Source organism: Micromesistius poutassou, assembly GCF_964030765.1.
Source record: "Micromesistius poutassou genome assembly, chromosome: 11".
Classification (NCBI taxonomy): Eukaryota; Metazoa; Chordata; class Actinopteri; order Gadiformes; family Gadidae; genus Micromesistius; species Micromesistius poutassou.
Genome location: NC_140281.1, coordinates 3,120,785 through 3,143,284, shown reverse-complemented (window position 1 = coordinate 3,143,284; position 22,500 = coordinate 3,120,785). Strand labels below are relative to the sequence as shown.

General features: G+C 45.8%; 1 protein-coding gene across 1 annotated transcript; it reads right to left on the bottom strand.

Moving 5' to 3' along the window:
* Nucleotides 1–476: 476 nt before the first annotated feature.
* Nucleotides 477–17,905, bottom strand: plekha4 (pleckstrin homology domain containing A4). The gene is given in 25 exon segments (XM_084475459.1): nucleotides 477–2,258; nucleotides 4,261–4,330; nucleotides 4,332–4,365; nucleotides 4,667–4,788; nucleotides 5,063–5,323; nucleotides 5,783–5,902; nucleotides 6,366–6,415; nucleotides 6,866–6,974; nucleotides 7,246–7,347; nucleotides 7,521–7,603; nucleotides 8,013–8,118; nucleotides 8,406–8,504; nucleotides 8,693–8,878; nucleotides 9,141–9,221; nucleotides 9,440–9,499; nucleotides 10,044–10,187; nucleotides 10,411–10,470; nucleotides 10,768–11,002; nucleotides 11,254–11,442; nucleotides 11,993–12,111; nucleotides 12,451–12,551; nucleotides 12,939–13,011; nucleotides 13,468–13,569; nucleotides 13,944–14,013; nucleotides 17,445–17,905. Coding segments are annotated over 24 exon segments (3,777 nt in total). The 5' UTR covers nucleotide 14,013; nucleotides 17,445–17,905; the 3' UTR covers nucleotides 477–1,056.
* Nucleotides 17,906–22,500: the final 4,595 nt, after the last annotated feature.

Genomic DNA, 22,500 nt, shown 5'->3' with positions numbered 1-22,500 from the left:
AAGTCCACGAGAAGAAACTGGGGGGAAAACACTTCTGAACGATGTAGAAAACGGACTCGGTGACATATTGGCGCAAAACAGATGGATACATGATCAGATATAGGTCCAACTTGTAATCATTCATCAGACGCTGCATGACGTCATTTGTGTGTGTGTGGTCCCTGGATCTCTGCATCCTAACTCCTCTCTGTGGGTCCAGTCCACGCAAGGTGCTTCTCGCTTTAAGAGAGCAAGGCTGGAACAGATGATGTAATGTGTTCTCAGACAATGATGTCATGCACTGAGACACGGGGAGCATTTAAAGTGACAAAGGCTTTTTTTTTTTTTTTACCGGAACCGGGCGAGCGAGGGTTAATGACAGTCTTCACCACGAGCTACGACAGAGGATGGTCCCGAATTATAGACGCAACCCCCTGAAAGTTATAAATATATGCGCATCACTTATGCGAGAGATGTAGCAACACATACGCCACGTTTATTAATTAGGACAATCAGGAACACGTTGAGATGTTAGAGATTAAAACATTAATGCGCAACCCAACAGTTGCTATCACAACCCATCAGTAACAGTCAAAACCCAACAGTAACAGTCGCAACCCGACAATAACTGTCACAAGCCAAAAGTAACAGTCACACGTTCAACCCAACAGTAACAGTCACCCAACAGTAACAGTCACAACCCAACAGTAACAGTCACAACCTAACAGTAACTGTCAGGGACGGAATGGACCAATGGTTAAGCACCCCCTGTTCAGTAGGTATACCTTCCTGCATATATAACATATGTATGTTTATTTCACCACATTAGGCATACTTTCAAATCGTCATTTGTCACGCACAACAAATTAGCAGTACATTATGATTCAAACCTTTTCATTGGAATAATCTTCACCTGTCATTTGTTTCCATTTTGATAGTTCAAATATAAATTAATGTCCACATTCTCAAAGTCTTTCTAAGCCGCATTCTGCCTCTCCTTTTCCCCACCTCCTCCTCTTCACCTCTTCTTTTCTTTGCTCTTCTGTACTTTAGGTTCATGAGATATTGTCTCTCTCTCTACAAACTCGTCCGCAAGACGGTCACCCTGGTGTTACCAAAACCAGCTCCTCTTAACACGCAAATCCCGGAGTCGCCGGGGATGGTCTCTCTGCTGTCACTCAAACTGCTGCTCTTCCTAAACACCCTGGTCTGCTCCTGGTTCCTCTTCCTCCCCTCCTGGTCCCTCTTCCCCTCCTCCTGGTCCCTCTTCTTGGCCTCCTGGTCCCTCTTCACCTCCTCCAAGATCTTTACCTCCTCTGAGGTCTTCGGCACTCCCCCTGGTTCATCCCCAAGGTGGGAGGCCTCCTTCTCCTCATCCTTCTCCTCCCCTCCTCTCCTCCCATCCCCTTTGATGTGGTGGACGATGTCCTGCTGAGAGGAGGAGGAGGAGGTGGAGGAGGAGGAGGAGGAGGAGGTGGAGGAGACCTCTGGCAGGACTTCAGGAGCTAAAGCTTCCAGTTCCTCCTGGATACTGAGCTCATCTGGGTCTCCACCTTGGTTGGACGGGGGAGGAGAGCTGCTGAACCAATCAGAAGGTGCTGGAAGACTGAAGCCTTGGAACAGGGCGTCCCACGCCCTCCGACTGGTACCACTCGGACCCTCGGAGACCGGGAGCCCCTCCCTGGGTTGCCGCTCCGAGCTCTCAGCATCTCTGTTGTTGTTGTTCCTGTCGTTTCGGACATTTTGGTCGCTTCGGTCGTTGACGTCGTTTCCGTTGTGATCACCGGGGGTGACATCCGTGTCCGAGATGGTGACGTCACACGCAATCTGGTAGAACAGAGCGTGGTTCTCCTTCATCTTCTCCGGACTGAGGTGGCTGACGTGGGAGGAGGAAGAGGAGGAAGAGGAGGAGGCGTCGCCGGTGTCGGACACCGGCTCCGGTTTTTCTGGCCGGCTGATGATGTCAGCGACCTCCTGGTCGCAAAGTGGCTCCACCCCCTGGGTCTGCAGCGGGATGAACCCCTGCCACTGATTGGTGGAGAGGAACCACTGGGCCCGGCTGGACTGGGACCGGTCGTCTCCATGGCGACAGTCCGGGGAGACCTGGCGGCCGTCCTCCCGCTGGTACCAGGTTACGGAGCTGGAGTGTTTGACGGAGCCGTTCCTCCCACGGGACTCCTGCTGCTCGGCTCCTGCGGAAGGCTGGAGGTGGCTCCTCAGCTCCTCTTCCGCCGCACCACCCTGGCGCTCGGCTGACCCATCGCTATGGTAACGGACCCCTGGACCAGCAAGAGGATAAAAGCATGAACTTCATGACCTCCCCCTCGCCCATTCACAGGGTTGCTAACTTTGGGACTTTGGCTGGAGTGAGACTCTGCAAAATGTCAGTGGGCGTGCCAAGAGCACGCACGCGGCGAACATTTTTGATAACCATAACCCAATTTTTTTTACAAAACAGTCCTCGTTTACTTAGTAAAACTAATTGAAGGATGGCTTATATAAAAGCCATTGGCTGTTGTTGACGTAGGACATTCAAAATGTGATTAGATATTTTTTAATCATGCATTTAATCATGCATTGACATGGGAACACAGATACTGATACCTGCTGCCATAAATATGTATTTAACCAAGACCTCAGAATTTATTTCCAGTCTGACCCAGAAAGAAGGAATTTAACAGAAGGTAACAGTGTGTCATGGCCTTTAATTACTTTAGTAATTTGGTTATTGGTTGATAGCCTAGACTACATTAAGACACCTTGTCATTTTGTTTTGAGGAGGGCTGTCAAACCATGAGAAAACCTTTAGGGTCTATATTGCGAGAATAGGTTACTTGGACCCCGCTCATTGCCAAACGTAACTTTATTTAGCCTAATGACTGATATTGAAAAGTAACAACATGGAATTAATGTTAAATCAGAATTAAAATACTTGTGCTTAGCTCGAAAGGCACTTGTAATATAAATAAATATATAGGCTAAGTAACACCAAACTAACAATTTCTAGTTGAATTTCAACAAGGTCCACAGTCCACACAGAGAGGCAGAGAGACAGAGAGACAGAAGACATGGAAGGAGGGAGGGAGACAGACCGGAAGAGTTTTTGGAAAGGATCATGCCATTTAAGAGAAGTTCTCTGAAAAGCTCTTTGAGGTATATTTTTGCCATCTTTCTCTCTTGTTCAAATGTTGGGAATCACATAAAAATGCACATTTGATGTTCTTGTTCATTTTGATACCCTGGCTGTAATTTTAGGTTAAGTGTTGAGTAAGTAAATTAAACCAAATAGAGGAGCGTCCGCATTAATTGCGTTAAAAAAACCAACAGTAATAAAACAAACGTAACGTTATTTTAAAATGACAGCACTAGTTTGAGGCATTTATTTGCGCTCTCAGACCTTAACCAAGACTTTCTTTTCTTCTTCCCAAACACGCGTCTTTCACTCAAAACGTTTCACACGCAACTAAAAGAAGGGAGTGGCGACAGAGAAAGGTGCACGGAGGACGTTGTAGATCAGCCTGCACTGCAGTCAATGCAGTGAATGGACGGAAAAAAGTTGATTATTATTATTTTTTCAAAGATGGGCTATTTGCTGTGATATCTCTTGCGTGTGCGTAAGAGCGTGAGATTAATGCTGAAAGCGTGAGTGTCACGCCAGATGCGTGAGAGTTGGCAACCCTGCATTCATCAGAACTCATTCAGTTCTCCTACCTATGTTCTGCTTACTTAACTATGTTCTGTCAGCCTAGCTATGTTCTGTTAGCCTAGCTATGAACTGTGAGCCTAGCGTTGAACTGTGAGCCTAGCTTTAATCAGTTTGCCTAGCTATGTGGTGTAAGCTTAGGTTTAGTTTGTTTCCTTGGCTATTTTGTAAGCTATGTTGTATTAGCCTTACTATATCCTGTAAGCTAGCTTTGAACTGTTAGCTTAACCATTTGCCATTAGCCAAGCTATTTTCTGTTAGCCAAGCTATGTTCTTCTTCTTTTAGCCTAGCTAGCCCTCATTTCAAAAGGAGGAAGATCTCATAGAACTTCTTTTAAATGTGCAGTTTGTACATTTGCTAGAATTGGTGCAGTTCAAATTGAGTTCGAATTTGGTTAAACACTCAATACACCATAATGATACAGGAAGCATCCTCATACACCATACAATTATTTGTTAGAATTTTCCATATCTACTTCTGAATCCCATTACCACTGTTCAGTGTCATAGAGAAAGGTTTGAATGCCGAGACCCAGTCACCATGGCAACTAGGAACACGGCGATGTCACAGGAAGTACCTGGCTTCTGGGTGGCCAGCTTCCTGTCATCAGTCAGGAGAGGAACTTCTTTGTCTGACACGGAGGACAAGGTGAACAGGAGTTGTAGAGCTCTCTCTTACTGCACTGAGAGAGAGAGAGAGAGAGAGAGAGAGAGAGAGAGAGAGAGAGAGAGAGAGAGAGAGAGAGAGAGAGAGGGGGGGGGGGGGGGGGAGAGAAAGAAATAGAGAGGGTGGGGGCAGATAGAGAGGGGAGAGAGGCGAGAGACAGAGAGAGAGGAAGGAAGGGAGCGAGGGGAGAGATAGACAGAGATTGAGGACAACATATCAACATCAGTGTTCATATGTGTATTTATTTGCACACACACGCACACGCACACTCACACACACACACACACACACACACACACACACACACACACACACACCTGCGGACGACCCTCTCTCTGATTCGTTGAACTCGTCTGAGTTTGGCCTCCCTCTGCTCAGGGGTCAAACCGAGGTCATGAGTCAGGCCGGGGTTCAAAGGTCGGGAAGGCGGGTCTTGAGCCTGTTCAGGAATTTGTCATAAGGGCATAAAACCTAATTATGAGATTATATTAATTTCATGAACACAATTCATTTAATTCAGTGGGGGATGAAGTGGGGAAAGTGGTAATTATTATTTCGGAACATCAGACTGAAAGTTTAAAGCCGGGGGTCCTTAAACCACGAGTCTAGACCCAAACGGGTCCTGGGTCCTGTTGGAGGCTGGGCGTGGCCTCACAGCACACAGAACACTGTCAGACAAACACTCCCAGAACCCGGAGGGGTTGAGGTCTCACCAGAGTGTCGGCGGTGGGCCCCCCGTCCCGGGCCCCGTTCTCCGTCTCCCTCTGGGACGACTCCCAGCTCACCATGCGGGGGCGGGCGGGTACGTAGTCCAGACCGGCGGGGGGTCTGGTGGCCTGCCGGGGGTCCAGGATCTGCTCCGGCAGGGAGGGGCAGAGCTCTGGGGGGGGGTCGTCCACGGCCACTCTGCGCGCCACCAGGGAGGAGGGCAGTGTTGCCGTGACGACCCGCGTCACACGCAGCGGAAACGGAGTCTGGGGGAACGATGGGGCGAGGGTCAGGTGCAGTAGCCTGGTACAGAGTGCTGCGTTGCATTCCCTCCCACTGACAAACACACGCACGTCCACACACACACACACACACACACACACACACTCACTCACTCACTGTCTCTGTTCTGGTTTAGTCTGGTCCGCGGTTCTGTTCTGGTCTAGTGTAGTTTAGTCTAGTCTCTGTTCTGGTTTAGTCTGGTCCGCGGTTCTGTTCTGGTCTAGTCTGGTCGGGTCTAACATAGTCTGTTCTGGCCTATTCTAGTTCAGTCTAGACTCTGTTCTGTTTTAGTCTGGTCTACGGTTCTTTTCTGGTCTAGTCTGGTTTATTGTCTCTGGTCTAGCCTAGTCTTGTCTTGTGGGGTCTGGTCTAGTCTGGTCTCTGGGCTTGTTTAGTATGGTCTGGTCTGGCTTGTCTAGTCTAGTCTGGGCTGGTCTAGACACCTCGTCTCTGGGTTCAGAGCTCCGGCTGCGTCGAGGGCCGCATGGCATGATGGGAGGTTTCTTCCGACTGGCTGGCTTCTCCTTGGTCCTCATCTGCTCCTCCTCCCCCATCCTCGCTCCCTGCAAGAGAGCATCAATCCACTTTATGAATCCTTATGAATAATTATGAATCATTATTAAACACTATTAAACACAACGATGCAATGATAACAGTATGATATTAGTTCCTTGGCCACAACAAAATTCATAATGATGCAAAATTCTAATATTATTTGTAATACATTTAATGAATCAGTTGAAAGGACAATATTGGCGGTTTGGTGTGGATGTAGGGGTTCTGAAGCTGTACTGATTGGGATGTGGGGGTAGAGAAGATGTAAGGTGGGGAAACACTGACACAGATAAAGAGGGGAAGGCAGAGAGGGTAGCAGACAGCAGTGAGCCTCCACCGCCCCCTGTTGCCTGCAGGTAGTACTGCATCCTGGCCTAGTTGTATAGAAGATGAGAGACGTGGAGTTTGGCTGAGGAACAAGAGATCTGCAGCTATATGTGGACTTGGGAGGGGGGTGTGTGTGGAGCATACCTTGTGTGACGTGATGGTAGAGTCTGGTGTCTGTCTCCACCCCACCGGCCCTGGAAACATAGCAGGAGGGAATGTTCATGTACTCAGAGCGTTCATGGATTCATAATTTTCCTGTACTGACTTCACAGTGTTCATTTATTCACACTATTGGTGTATTCACTGTGATTATGTATTCACAGGGCTTCAGGTATTCACAATGTTTGTGTATTCACACAGTTAAATATTAACACTGTTTGTGTTTTCATCTGTTCATGTATTCATTGTGTTCATGAATTCCCAGCAACACCTATGAGTCTTTCGTTATGGTAGCCTGGTTTTTATTGGCCGCCTAAGTAGTAAAAAGAATAGCCAAATACAGATAATGTGTTTTCATCCCAGAGTTTGGCAGTTTTAAAGTTGATTTACAAAGAAACTTGAGTGGAAGTGTCTGGACAGTTGGAAAATTCCCGAACAGAAATACATGATGATAACCAAAACCCCAACAGGTTGTGGACACTCACCTGCTTGGCTCCTCCCATGGCCCCGCCCATCAGCCCGCCCATCAGCCCGCCCATCAACCCGTCCGTCACCCCGTCCATCAACCCGTCTGTCACTCCGTCCATCACTCCTCTGCAGAGACACACAGAGGAAACGTAGATATATCAGACACAGTACACAACATTCATCCAACACAATATGCAGCAAATTACATGCAAAACTATAATATATCAAATACATGGTCAAAACATAGATTACACAGTAAATAACTCAATCACACAATGAAATGTATACAGTAAATATATAAAATATGCGATATCAACCACACTCAAAATATAAAATACACAGTCAGTAACACATGCATGTAAAGGGGTGGGGGTTGGCCAGAATAGGCAGCTCTCACCTCATAGGTCGGCTCTGTCCAGTCGTACTGTGGAGCCCTCATCTGATCAGCTTCCTGCACTTCCGGTAGAGGTGGGCGGGCTGGGGCCATTAGCTCTGCCCCCTGTAGTATTAAAGCAGTTACATAACAGTTTGGTAATAGTTTAAGGAAACACGACAATAACCCAAAATGGCAGGTCAAAAACAGACATACCAACATACATAACAACAACAACAACAACAACAACAACAACAACAACAACAATGATACAACAAGTCGAGAGGTTCCAGTCCTACCATGTGAGCTGGGTTCTGCAGGGTCCGCGGTGGAGAGGGAGGGGAGGTGGAGTGTGTGTGATGGTCTCTCACCGCGGAGGGTACTGGAACAGCAGTTAATTAAGTATTAACATTGGTATGACTGCTGGAACAATGTAATGATCAGCCGACAATGTGTATTATGTAGCAATATCACAAGATTGACATAATTACAAACACACACACACACACACACACACACACACACACACACAGACACTGCTGGTATGTGAAGATGACATGAAGAACATGATTGGTTTGTCAGCTACATCATCATCAACTGGAGCCAGCATGGGTGTGTTGTGTGTGTGTGTGTGTGTGTGTGTGTGTGTGTGTGTGTGTACCTAGTGTGTGTGTATGTGTGGGCCAAGTGTGTGTGTGCCTAGTGTGTGTAAACTCAGCATGGCAGTATGCTGGTCTCTGTTTGTGCGTGTGTGTGTGTGTGTGTGTGTGTGTGTGTGTGTGTGTGTACACCTAGTGTGTGTAGTCTCAGCAGTGCAGAATGGTGGTCCCTGTTGGGTTTCAGAGCAGACAGGACGTCCTCCATCATCCAGAGGTCCCTCTGTGCCTGGGACTGATGCTACACACACAATACAGACAATATACACACATTATCTACACACTACACACGCATACAATATGCACGCATTATATACACACACAATATAGACAATATACACCATTACATACACACTATATATGTACACACAATACAGTCAATATACACACATTATACACACACTATACACACACATAATACAGACAATGTACACACATTAACAACAACATGTGTCTGTGTGTATGGGTGTGTTTTACCTGAGGTTTGTAGTGTGTGTAGTATATAATGTGTACTGTAGTGTCTGTTACCTGAGGAGATCCAAAGTCTGTGATGTGCTGCAGGTGAGATCTGATGATTGACAGCTCACTCTCCATCCTCTCGTACTGAGCCCACACCCTCTCCATCTCCTACACACACACACACACACACACACACACACACACACACACACACACACACACACACACACACACACACACACACACACACACACATTAACATACACTCTCTCCAGCCTCCAACACATGGAGGCCATACAAGACTAGGAGGAATAAAGCATGGTCCACCTGCTCTCCTTCAGGTCCTCAAAGCTTACCAGAGAAACATCACACATCCGGGCACGGATGGTGACCAGCTCTTCCTGTAGCAAGGCCTTCTGGGTAAGGGCCGCATCCTGGGTCCTCCACTCCTCCAGCTGCATCCTGCTGGTCTCCATAGCAACCTGCATCCTGCCCATCTCCATGGCAACCTGGACACTGTCCTGCAACACGGCCACAGAGATCTGAGAGGACACGAGAGCTCTTTATCACCTGTTACCATGTTATCAACACGTGGTTAAACTGTTAGAAACACAAACAGAGATCACATGTTACCACACCGTGTTACCACGTTAATAACATGTGATTAAACAGTTTATAACAGAAACAGAGATCTGAGAGGACATCCCTTGTTAACTCCTTATCCCTTGTTAACATGATATTTAACGTTTTATTAACATGTTATTAACAGGTTATCAAACGGTTGAGTCTCAGACTGGGTCTAACCTTGTCCACCTGCAGTTGGGCCAGCTCCATTGACAGAGCCTGCAGCAGCTTGTCACACCCACACAACCTGGTCAACACAGCCTGTAGAGACACACACACACACACACACACACACACACACACACAACTATTTGTAGACACAAAGGCTATTTGGAAGACTAAGGTGCTGTGACCTTTAGGGCTGTTATTTTGAAACATTGTGCTGTTTGTTTTTCCTTCTGTTTTTATGCACCCATGGCTGATGGACTGATTGGTTAATCATCTGATTGGCTGATGGTCTGATTGGTCGTTTAACTCACGTCTGCATCACTCTCCAGCGGCCGGAGGGGGGGAGTGTCTCTCAGCTCTGGCTTCATAGGCTGAAAGACAGTAGAAGTACTTTTAGGCAGAAGTAGTATATATATATATATATATATATATATATATGTATAGAATGAATCAAATTTTATTTTATACTGCCCCTTCTATGACAAACTAATAGAGTCCCTTTTGTAAATGAACTGCTTGCTCAGTTATGATGATGTCAGGATGGAATATTTGTTGACCTTTAATGTTTATAAGTGAGCCTGTCTTGTTACCAAAGCCTGGATGAAACGTCAGGATGGTTTATATTGTTAGTGTTAGTATTGTATAGCATCTATTTTTGATTTTTGGTCTGTGTGTTTATAATGGTGTCTTGTAAGCCCTTGTGGGCTGGGCATGCTAATGCATGACACAATAATAAAAATGAAAACTTAAATCAAATCAGTATACAAGTATTATTTTGCAGTAGTTTAAAGGTACTTTTGTATGATCTAGTATAAATGTATCTCATGTAAAATGTGTATTGTTGATTTTGAATAACATGTAGTGACGCAAGCAGAGGCAGCAGAGATAAGGAGAGAAAAAAGAAACCCTTGTTACCGTTGTCGTGGGAACCACACACACGGACACATGGTTGCCGTGGTGATGGTGGTGATGGTGATGGGTGGGGTGGGGGACGTGTCCAAGTCTGGTTGTCCGTGGCAACGGTGGGAGGGACTCCGGGAACCCCCCTGTAGAGTGAGACTGAAGAGAGAGAAAGTACACAAAAACTGTAATTCTACTGTAATACTACTGTGTTTATTACGGTGTCTGCCTTTACTTCTATGTTTACACCTACATTATATTCCGATGTTTTACTCCTACCTTAACTGCTACCTTGTGTTTAAATGACAGTATATTTTCTTATATGAATAGTGTGTTGACTGAATGAGGAGATGTAAAAACTGTTTAACTGATAATTTCTTACCTTTGCTAGCGGTCTCCGTCCACTGGAACCGTGGTGGACGGACCCATATGTTGCTACCGGCTACACACACACACACACACACACACACACACACACACACACACACACACACACACACACACACACACACACATACACACACACACACACAGACACAATCAAAGACTGGTATTATAATAGTAGTTAAAGTACGACTAGTATTAGTATTGTATTCAACTGGGGTACTGGGATGGCGACTGGAGTCTATTTGAGTTAGTAGTCGTGGTAGTATTGTAATAGCAGTAATAGTATCAGCAGTATCAGTAGGTATGTATTAGTAGTAACAGTATTGAGTAGTATTACTAGTGTTCCCTTTACCTTGTTGAGCCATCGCTCCAGTACTGGGGTGGGGGGGTGGGGTCTGAACTGGTGTTTGGGGGAGGGGGGTGTGTAGAAGAGGGGCTGCGGGGTCACGAAGGGGTCGTTTTGGGGTCGGATGTCCACCCTTCCCACTGGAGTGTGGGGTCGCGACCCCAGCTGACCTCTAGGGGTCAAGGATCCTCCGCAGGGGGCGGTCTCCTCCAGACCACAGCGATCCCTGCTGGGGGAGGGGCTGAGGGGGAGGAGACACGCATAAATTATAACAAACGTTACATCTGACCAGTACATGGTAGTAGTATGTGTAGTACAGTGTAGTATTAGTGTACGACAGTACATGGCAGTAGTATGTGTAGTACAGTGTAGTATTAGTGTATGACAGTACATGGTAGTAGTATGTGTAGTACAGTGTAGTATTAGTGTACGACAGTACATGGCAGTAGTATGTGTAGTGCGGTACAGTGCAGTATTAGTGTATGACGGGACCTGGGTCGTCTGGCCCGCTGCTCTGCGTGGGGGTGCGGGGCCCGCCCCCCTGTCAGGTGGCCGGGTTCGCTCAGCGTTCTGCTGACGTGCCGCGGCTTCTGGAGGAAGCAGTCTCCCTCAGAGGACGGGCTGGCCACCGACTCACTGCTGCCCCCCAGCTGGGAGAAGTCCTGGTAGCTGCAGCAGCGTCTAGAGTCACAGATATATAAGGCCCAGTACTGTTACAATGCCGTAATGCTGTTTGAAAACTGCTGCTATCGAAATTCTATTAGAGCTGTTACAATACTGCTAAAGTACTGTAGAAATACTGTTAAATATGTTACATCTGTGTTACATTATTAAGTCGGTGGTTTGTTTTAGTGTGTGTCTGGTGGTGTGTTGGATATGTTTTTAGTGTGTGTTTAGTGTGTGTCTGGTTTGTAGTGTGTTTGCTGTATGTTTGGTGTGTGTTTGGTGTATATTTGGTGTGTGTGTTTGGTGTATGTTTGGTGTGTGTGTTTGGTGTATATTTGATGTGAGTGTTTACTGTATGTTTGCTGTATGTCTGGTGTGTGTGCTTAGTGTATATTTGCTGTGTGTTTGCTGTATATTTGATGTGTGTGTATGCTGTATGTATGTCTGGTGTGTGCGTTGGCTGTATATTTGCTGTGTGTGTTTGCTGTATGTTGGGTATATGCATTGAGAGTACGTTCCGTTCAGGTTCGGATTGAGCCGTGCCAGGTGGTTGCTGGTTCCACACCTGTTTAGCGTGCCCTCCTGCTCCATGGCGGCCGCCTGGCCCAGGGCTCGGACCCAGCCCAGCATGTCCTCCTGGGTGTCCGCACTGAAGTAGTACGACCGCATGCCCTGGTGCACCACCTGGCTCCCAGCACAACAACAACACCACGATTCATTACTGGAACTCCATTATACTCTTCATTATAACTCTAATATTTAGGGTTTATTAAAACGTATTATTATAAGTCTTTGTTATTAAAATGTATGGTATTTAGTCTTTATTTAAAACGTCTTTATTAAAAATAGTATTAAGTCTTTATTATTAAAAATCATTATTATATAGTCTTTATTTAACTTTTAGTTTCTTTATTTTTAATTCAATCATTCTGTATTTAAAAGTCTAATAATTAGTCTTCATTAGTAGTTTATTAATCGTATCAGCAGGGTACACCCCTCTGTGAGTCAAAGGAAGAGGAGCACCTTGAACGTGTACTTCCTGTTCTTGCATTCCCTCGTTGAGCAGAACAAGATGTTGTAGCTGGGCAGGGGGATGCTGCCCAGCACACACTCCTCTCTGCTGTCTGCAACAAAACACACACAAAACTCACAGAACTTAGTCAAATCAAATCACTCAGCCACAAAGTACCAGATGTGTGCTGACCAAGTCGTTTTTTTTCCAGTACTGTTGACTAAAGCAATTTTTCAGCATGCTAGTTCACAAGTGTGCTATTCTGATAGCATGCTAGATAACTTGTGCGCTAGAATGACAGTATGGTAGTCTGCTAGGGTGGCAGCTAGTATTTTAGTCCACTTGTGTGCTAGTATGACAGTATGCTAGTATTATGGTATACTAGTGTGATAATAGTCTAGTCTGCTAGTATGAAAGTATACTAGTGTGATAATAGGCTAGTGTGATAGCATGCTAGCATGACTGTTTGCTAGATTGCGAGCGCTGTGGGCTAACTCACCTTTATAGTAGAACAAACAGTAGTTTGACAGCACAAACCATCTTCTCTTCCACAGTTTCAACCCTGCACTGTCCTTTAGAACACAAGCAGAAGGTAAAAAATAACCATACCGTTAACACAGCTAAAGTCCTATAGATTAAATCATTCAGTGTTTTCAAATTCTATTTAAACTATTGGCGTAAGATAACAGAGGATAAAATAAGATAAGCGGTGTTTGCCGGAGGTAGGAAGTGTGCTGGAGAGGTGTGTGTGTGTGTGTGTATGTGTGTGTAGGAAGAAGTTTTGTGTAGGAGAGGTAGGAGGTGTGTGTGTGTAGGAAGAAGTTTTGTTTCTGATATAGGTGGTGTGTGTGTGTGTGTGTGTGTGTGTGTGTGTATAGGAGCTAGAAGGTGAGCGTAGGAGGTGTGTGTGTGTGTGTGTGTGTGTGTGTGTGTGGAGGAGGTAGGAAGTGTCTGTACCAAGTAGGAGGTGTGTGTGTGTGTGTGTGTGTGTCGGGGGGGAGGTATGAAGTGTGTAGAAGCTGAGGCACCTTCTTGTTGAGCCAGCCTCTGATGACCACAGGACAGTTTGGGTCTCTCCTGGACGACCTGAACCTCTTCCCAAACGTCTGGAGCTTCTCGCTTCCACCGGACTGGGGAAACCATGACAACCATCAACATCAGCATCACCGTGACAATCATCATCATCATCATCATCATCTTCTTCATCATCATCATGGTCATCATCATCATCATCATCACATAACAACATTCATCATCATCATCATCATCATCATCATCATCATCATCATCATCACTATCACCATCACATAACAACATTCTTCATTGTCATCACCATCATCATCATATTTTCCATGCAACACATGCGTGTGTGAGCATGCGGTCAAAGAGGGGCGTGTGGTGACAGGTGAAAGCCATACACGATGACACATGATTCTAGCCTCCGGTGGCAGTACTATCCACACACAATGACATCATACGAAGCAATGCAAGCAAGCAAACAAACTTTGTGGACCGGCAGGGAGGAGACGGTGGCCATGCTGGAGGCTTGGCTTACTCTGTCCTGGTCGTCCATCCTAGAGGAGGAGGAGAGAGGAGGAGAGAGGAGGAGAGAGCAGGAAGGAGGAGGAAGGAGGAGGAGAGAGGAGGGGAGAGGAGGGGAGATGAGGAGAGAGGAGGAGAGAGGAGAGAGGAAGACAGGGGGGAAAGATGATGCAAGGAATGAGGATAGGAAGAGAGAGGAGACAGCAGAGAGGAGAGAGGAGAGTGGAGAGAGGAAGGAGGGGAGAGGAGGAAGAGGAGGAGAGAGGAGGAAGAGTAGGAGAGAGGAGGAAGAGGAGGAGGAGGAGAAGAGAGTAGAGGAGAGGGCAGTAGAGGAGGGTGGAGGTGAGAAAGAGGGGGAGAGGAAGGAGAGGGAGAGGAGAGGGAGAGGAGAAAAGAGGCAAACAAGATAATGAGAGACTATTGGAAGACAGTGTTTCAAATTAGAGCAGTGATATATGGGATATAGTTGAGGTACAGTCGAGACAATGCTGAGATATAGCTGAGATATAGAATAGATAGCAGAGTCATGACCCTATTAGACTCAGTTGGACCAACAACACAACCAGGTGACATATGGCCTCTCCCCCCCCCCCCCCACCCCCGTGCCCTCCTCTCCTCTCCCTCCACCCTCATGTCCTCTCCATTCCTCTACTCTCTTCCCCTCCCCTCTCCTCCTCTCCTATCTCCTCTCTTCCCCTCTCTCCTTCTCTCCTATCTCCTCCTCTCCTCTCTCCTCCTCCTCATCTCCTCTCCTCATCTCCTCTCCTCCTCTGTGTTCTATTCTCGGCCGCTCTCTCCCCACCCCCCTGCTGTGTCATGTGACAGGTGACAGCTGCATCGCCGTGGTAACAGGCGGGGAGTGTGTGAAAGCCAACCTGGCACCCGCTCAGGAATGAGAGATATGCTAGGGGTGCGGCCCAGCTAGCGGGGGGGGCGTGTCTATATAACATAGGGGGCGGGCCCAGAGATAGGGGGAGTGGCTTGGCCATGTGGGAGGAAGAGTAGAGGAATTCACTGTGACCCTCTGAAACCATGTGACCAACCATGCCCACCCCACCGACATAACTTCAACTCAGCGTCTTACATTTTTAAGACCTAGGCCATTGTAATGTTGATAATGATGTTAAGTGTTGCTGGTATTATATCAGGTGAAAGGAAGGCATTCTGTCGAAGATGTCTGGTGTTAATGAAGCCATACACAACACCAGAAAAGTTTGGGAAACGCTGTTCTAACACACTTAAACATACTAAACAACAAAAGAACAAACGAAAAGGGCTACAGGCAGCCCGGCACCTCCAGTGCACGACCAGCGTAACGTCATGAGCTACAGGGGAAGACAAGCAGCATCCCAGTGCCCAGCCGGTCAAGCCTTGAGTCTAAAAGAAGGTCTCAAGCATCTAAAATCATGAACATCATTTTAGAATCTATTCATAAGATACTCACATTAATTTGCCAGTGTTACCAATCTGCACGTTTCTCTTTAACAACAACAGACTTCACCTATACACCAAACCATCTAACATTTCCTTTACTTGTAAAAAAAAAAAAAAGTGTGATACGGGGTTAGACACTTAACAATGTCACATACTTCACACATAACAATCTAACAATCGCAGGCCTAACAATCCAACACACGTTCCACCCAACATGAAATAAACATTAAGACAGTGGAGACGACCAGAGGAGCCTTTGTGTGGCCGTTCTCCCACACAGGAGCCAGCGGGTGTGAGATGTTGTGATGACGCAGGGCGACCACCCGACCCCATGATGAACACTCTTCACCTCCATCTGCTTCTGCACTCCCCCCCCCCCAACACCCACTCCCCCCCCCCCCCCCCCCAGGACACAGAACAACAGAAGAACACAGCCGCCACCGCGACCTTCTAGCCCACAAGTGGTCTGTGGGTGTAGGGAAATATTTGGAGAATCCTGCTGATTCTTGGGGTCACAGTGTGTGTGTGGGCAGAGGATTTAACATGCTAGAGACGCGTGGACGGCGAATGAACACCAGCTCTGTCCTCCACGCACACAGGGCGCTTTGTGGAGGTCTGGAGGTTCACACCAAACTAGCATGTAGAGTACCTCCCGGAACACGGGGATGCTAATGCCGCCACCACAACATTAGCATCCACACTGTTCCTCGCGAAGTCGCCACATCCACAGAGTGTGTTTAACCTCCCATAGTGATGACATGAACACAGCTTAGGGATATACATGAGATATGGTATTGATATATACATTTAACACACAATTTATTGGCGAGACTGAAAAAAGTTTTTTTTGTTAGAAAAAAAAAATACTTCTGACACCTAAAGAGCTATTCCTCTTTGAGAGTCTGAAGTTTGAGTCGTTTTTCTTTTATTAGTGGGAGTTGCTACTGTAAAGTATACAAAATAAGTTTATATGTTCAACAACAACAGTACAGCTCAACTAAATGCATTGTAGACTAGTAGAGCTAGATTATCACAAATCATAAATCAGAGTGAGTTCTCAAGTCAGCTCTTGATGTTCAGCTCAGAGACAAGATTTTGGGGAGGTAGTGGCTATAGAGAAAGACAAGATGAGACATATATGAGATATATCTTCTATAATATGAATAGATGAGAGATAGACACAAATGCATGAGGTATAACTGATATAGGGTATACATTTTTTATGTAGACAATCTATAGGTGAGATAGATTAATATCTATAGATACAACTGAGATATAGCAGATATATGTGTAAGAGACATTTAGGTAAGAGAGATACATAAGATATATCTAGTAGAAGTGCTAAACGCATTGCAGTTAATGAGCATGCTAATTCATCAATAAAACAAAGGACTGTGTACACAAAAACACCATCAACAGATTAATCTCAACCCAGGCAGGCAATAGCAATCAACGGCAATACAGTAACAATAATACACAGAATGAAAGTGATACAGTCTGAAGTTTATTCTGAGATTCTTTTAATCCTACTTTGTTACCCGTACTTCTTAAATCTCTTTATCTTGGTATGTTCATTACAGATGAGCCATATAAGTGATCTAGTGTGTAGTGTGTAATGTCATTGGTAGACCAAGATCCACATACAGTAAGTGATCTAGTGTGTAGTGTATAATGTCATTGGTAGACCAAGATCCACATACAATAAGTGATCTAGTGTGTAGTGTAATGTCATTGGTAGACCAAGATCCACATACAATAAGTGATCTAGTGTGTAGTGTAATGTCATTGGTAGACAAAGATCCACATGCAGTAAGTGATCTAGTGTGTAGTGTAATGTCATTGGTAGACCAAGATCCACATACAGTAAGTGATCTAGTGTGTAGTGTAATATCATAGGTAGACTAGGACCCAAATAAGTGATCTAGTGTGTAGTATAATAGCATAGGTAGACCAGGATCCATATAAGTGATCTAGTGTGTAGTGTAATATCATAGGTAGACATTTATAGGTAGGAGCCATATCACAGTACCTTGGTCTGGTTGTCGGTTCCCGCTCAGCTTCTTCCTCTCAGCCCGACCCGATTTGGCCGATGTCCCCCTGGGCGCACCGTGCTGTCTGTTCCTGGGATACGCACGGCTGCTGCCCGTCCGTCCTGTACGTCTGTCTGTCCTCTGGTCCGGTGCTCCTAGAGACCAGTTGTCCTGTTGTCGTGGACACCGGTTGTCGTGGAGACAGCAGTTCTTTTAACCCTGTCTGTCCGATTGTCAAACTTCCTGCCCCGGCTGAACACTGCCAGCACTCTGACACTCTCCTCTCTCGCTCCCTCCCTCTCCCTTTGGTCGAGCTCCCTCTCTCTCTCTCTCTCTCTACTGTGGAGCTCTCTCTCCCTCTTGTAGAACAGTACAGTCCCTGTGTCGCCTCTCTCTCTCTCTGTCTTTCTCTCTCTCTCTCTCGCTGTCTGCAGAGCGTGGGATATTATTTTTTAGGAGAAAGATGTTCCCTCCTCACCCTCTCACCCTCCTCACCCTCCTCACCCTCCTCACCCTTCTCACCCTCCTCACCCGGCTCACCCTCCTACCCCAGACAGAAGCTGTGTTGTCATCAACACAAGAAGATAAACCCTGGAGCGAGACGTGGAACTGCTTCAGAAAAAATCTGTCAAACTCAAACTTGTTGTTTCCTGGAGCTGCTGCTGTCGATGGAAGGGACGAAGACACGGTGAGAGGAGGCTTCCCAGCGGGCAAGAAGGAGCAGCCAGACTGGTACTACCAAAGTAGTGATAGCTACTTGTGTGTGTGTGTATTACTGTTCAGAGATACCAGTGGTATTATTAGCACAGCTAGTGAGATAGGAAAGAAGGGGGACTGAGGCTGATACAGTATATAGATCGACTTGCTCCCATTCCCACCAACAGACACTCTTAAGACAGGTCCGGTTCCAGGTTTAGGGTCCAGGCTCTCTTAAGACAGGTCCAGGTTTGGGGGCCGAGGGTCTCTGGTCTCTGGGAGAGTGGAGGGTCTTGAACCAGGTGGTTCTCTAGTGACCCTATACTTAGCAGCGCACATGTCTCAGTTATTTCCTTCGACTGCCGTGTCGTGAACTTTTGCACCCCGGATGAGCTCTTCTCACAGGGGGCAAAGTACTTTACAAACCAACCTCCCTCCCTTATTCCCCCCCCCTTACCCCACACGCTACCGGGTCAAGCTCAACAAGCCAATCAGCTGTGGAGGCTGACAGGTGCGTGGCTACTATATCATCTCATGTGACTGATTCCCAGTCCCAGAGCCCACTGCCACTAGATAACCCAGGACTGGGAACCCCAGGGGATCCTGGGGGATGTAGTTGTGTACCCTTCCTGCCCTGTGATGCCTCATCCCTGCAGCAGAGCGCGCCAGTGTCCCACAGGAAACACAAGTGGGAGGATTGAGCCGGCGGAGAGAGAGGGGGTGAACTCACTCACCTAATAGTACAGAAGCATCACACACACACACACACACACACACACACACACACACACACACACACACACACACACACACACACCCCCACACACACACACACACACACACACACACACACACACACACACAAACACACACACACACACACACACACACACACACACACACACACACACACACCTTTACCTCTTCATATCATTGGTACTTTGGCCGGTAGGTTAGTATAATCAACCTTACCTGTCCATAATGGTTTTAATTACTTGTTTGCATCTACATCGCTACCACACGTCTATATAATTTATAATATTTCATTTTTATCTCTTTTTAATTATTGTATTATCACATCTTTATCTATCACATCTTTCATGCATGCGTACATGCGTGCATTCGTGCATGCATGCGTACATGCGTGTATGCATGCGTACATGCATGCATGCCTACATGCATGTACATGTATGCATGTACTTTGAGTCTGCCTTGTGTATGAAAAGTGCTATATAAATAAAGTTGCCTTGCCTTGCCTTGCCTACGTATACATGCGTGCCTGTGTGTATGTAGCGTTACTTTTGGAGCTTTGCCAATGACATGAGCATACAGTTACCCTCACATGCCAAGCATAAGTCAACAAATATAGACCAGCGTACGTATGAGTTATACATAAGAGCCATATATATGAGTTATACATAGCTTTCTGATGATCAACACCTCTAATTTTAAATCTCTTATCCATGAAGACTTTGTTTTGTACTTGATATACAGACCATGTGTTCTCCGGACCATCAATCACAGCATAGAGAAGCCACCTTATGCTATGCTATGCTACGCTAGGCTATACATCACTTCATGGTCTGGTTGGACAGGGGCATGGCTGTCTAACTGTAGGAGTGATGAGCCCATTTATGTATTTGTAGTAGAAGTTCAAGGAACATATATAGCAGCAAGCGGAACACAGCTACCAGGAAATCATGGCTGGAATTTAACAAAGTGCTATAGTTCTATAGTTCCCTTAGTTTATTTAAGAGTTAAATAATAACAATACATATAGTTGAATATAGTTATTACATGGTAATATAGTCAATACAGTTGAATATAGTTAATTGAGTGTAGGCCTGATATAGTTCATAGAGTTTATTATATTTAATGTAGTTATGGGTAACAAAGTTTAATATAGTTAATAGTTTTATATAGAGTTTAATATAGTTAATGACTAGGCTTGTAGGTAAAGTAGGGCAGCAGCAATACAGATGAATGCAGTAGATGAAGTACGGTAGGCACAGTAGGGCTGTATTAACAATGGGTACAGTAGGGCATTAGTAATAATAGGTTGAATAGAGCAGTTGTAGAAGTGGGTAGATTTGATGTACACAGCAGGGCAGTATTAATAATAGGTAGAGTAGGGCAGTAGTAAAAGTAGACAGAGTAGGGCAGTAGTAAAAGTAGGCACAGTACAATATAGGTAGAGTAGGGTACTAGTAATAACAGATTGAGAAGAGCAGTGGTAATAGGTAATAGGTTTACTTTAGACAAGGATCCAGTATGAACTGTCGATTGTAATGTACAATAATAAAACAACTGGGCTCTGACAGATTAATGAGACATGATTTTGTCCCCAGCTGTCGGAGGAATCCCACTGAGCCTTAGATAACCTACAGAACACACACACACACACACACACACACACACACACACACACACACATGGAAGAGCTAAGCTTGACATCGTTAATTTTCACACACACAAACACACACACACACACACACACACACCTAGACGTGACATCTTTCAGTTTGACAACGTGAGAACTATCGGTCAAACAGGGTAGTTCGGGTTAGTGATTAATAATAGCGTCACAATCCTTACATAATGGCCTTAGAATTTATTATGTCAGGCGCGGATGCCAAATTTGATTCCTTAGGCGCTACTTTGTAAAGAGTGCCCTTGATGAGGCTGGAATGTCCCAAGGCTAGCTTTGTTTATGGGATTGCATGGGGTGTCTTGCGTTTAAGCAATAGATATTCGATTTCAACATTTTGAAGGGTTGATGTGCCCCAGAAATGATGACACTTTGATATGCAGCCATGTGAGAACCACTTCTCACTGCCGCTTGGACATTGATACTTGGGAGATGATGATGGGGTTTATCAATGTGTGAGGAGGCAGCTCTACAACATAGTAAGAAGCCAGTGTCCTTAAACAAGCTCACGTCCCTAAGGACGTGATCCGGAGACCGCAGCTCTTTAAGGTTAAAGACGGTACAAACATTGCTGGTAATGTAATTATATACAAAGAATACCGGTTACTACACCTCAAAGTTACGGTCAGAATTTAAGACGGATTTAAGAAGACATTATAAATCAATTGTACAAACAATAATATTGTTTTATTTAACATTATCTGTCATAAAGTGTGTTCATCATTTCAAATTCAAGACTTGTATTCATATATATCTATATATATATATATATCTATATATATATATAGATATATACATGATATATTCTTCTGTAGCGTTGTTAGAGGGAGAGTCAGGCCTCCTGACTAAGGCTTTAAAAATTACTTTGTTCTATATTCTGGGGCAATCGACGAAGGTGGATCTGGGGTTTGGTTCTCCTCTGGAGAGGAGAGGAAGCACCAGCGAGACCCTAGACCTCGGCCTTCTTCAGGAGGACAGCCGTGCTCGCCCAGTGTGGGGAAGAAGGCCATGTCCCTGAGGTCCTTGTACGCCCCGTCGTACCGCACCTGGTAGGAACCTGATGCCCCAGCACAGACCCCAGGAGTCCTGGTTCTCCCCCCCCGGGCGCTGGGGCCCGCATTGGCCCTGCGAGAGGCCCCCGTGTAGCTGACCCCTACTGCCACCTAGCCAGAACATTCCACCTCCCAGTCCCAGGGTCAAGGTTAAACACGGGGCTCATCTACCCGTGGCCAACTATCCTGAACTGTGACAAAATGTAAATGTCCTTGAGTACAAGCCGGGGAACTCTTTGTTGCCATGTTTGTATGTATGTGTTCTGCCGTGGCTTTTTGTCAATGGCAGATGTAAAGTATTGGTAGATGGCTGGAGTGTTGTATAACAGAGTATCAATTCATATTATCGCCTGAATTAGAAAATTAACTCTCAGGTGTTACACTCTCAAGGATGAGTATCGATGAATATACGGAAGAATACGGAATGCAATCGATAAAAAAAAAAAAAAGATAAAAAATACTTTAAGACTTTAACAGAATTTACTTTGATCACAGTCCGACATAACAGATTCCTCATTATAAATAACAATGACCTGGAAAACATCAGTTACCCGTCTATGGAAGCATAGAGCCGACTAGAAGACGTTGGTAAAGGTTTGTCACCAAACGTTCCTCACTTGACTTGGTGCTTACTATGCCTGTGTTTTGGTCTGGTCGGCATGGTGATAGGTGTGAATCCTCTGGAGAGCACCCCCTTGAGAACAGATATGGTGCTGGCTTTGAGTTGGGTGAGAGGGGGAGCGGGTGCTGGGGGATGTCTCCTGGGGAGATCGTATGACATGGAAAACGTCCTGCTGGAAAACCAGCAGGACGTCCCCAGCCTCTCAGGAAATGTGAGGCTGCATCATTGGACCCTTTAAATCACAATGTGAAAACGAT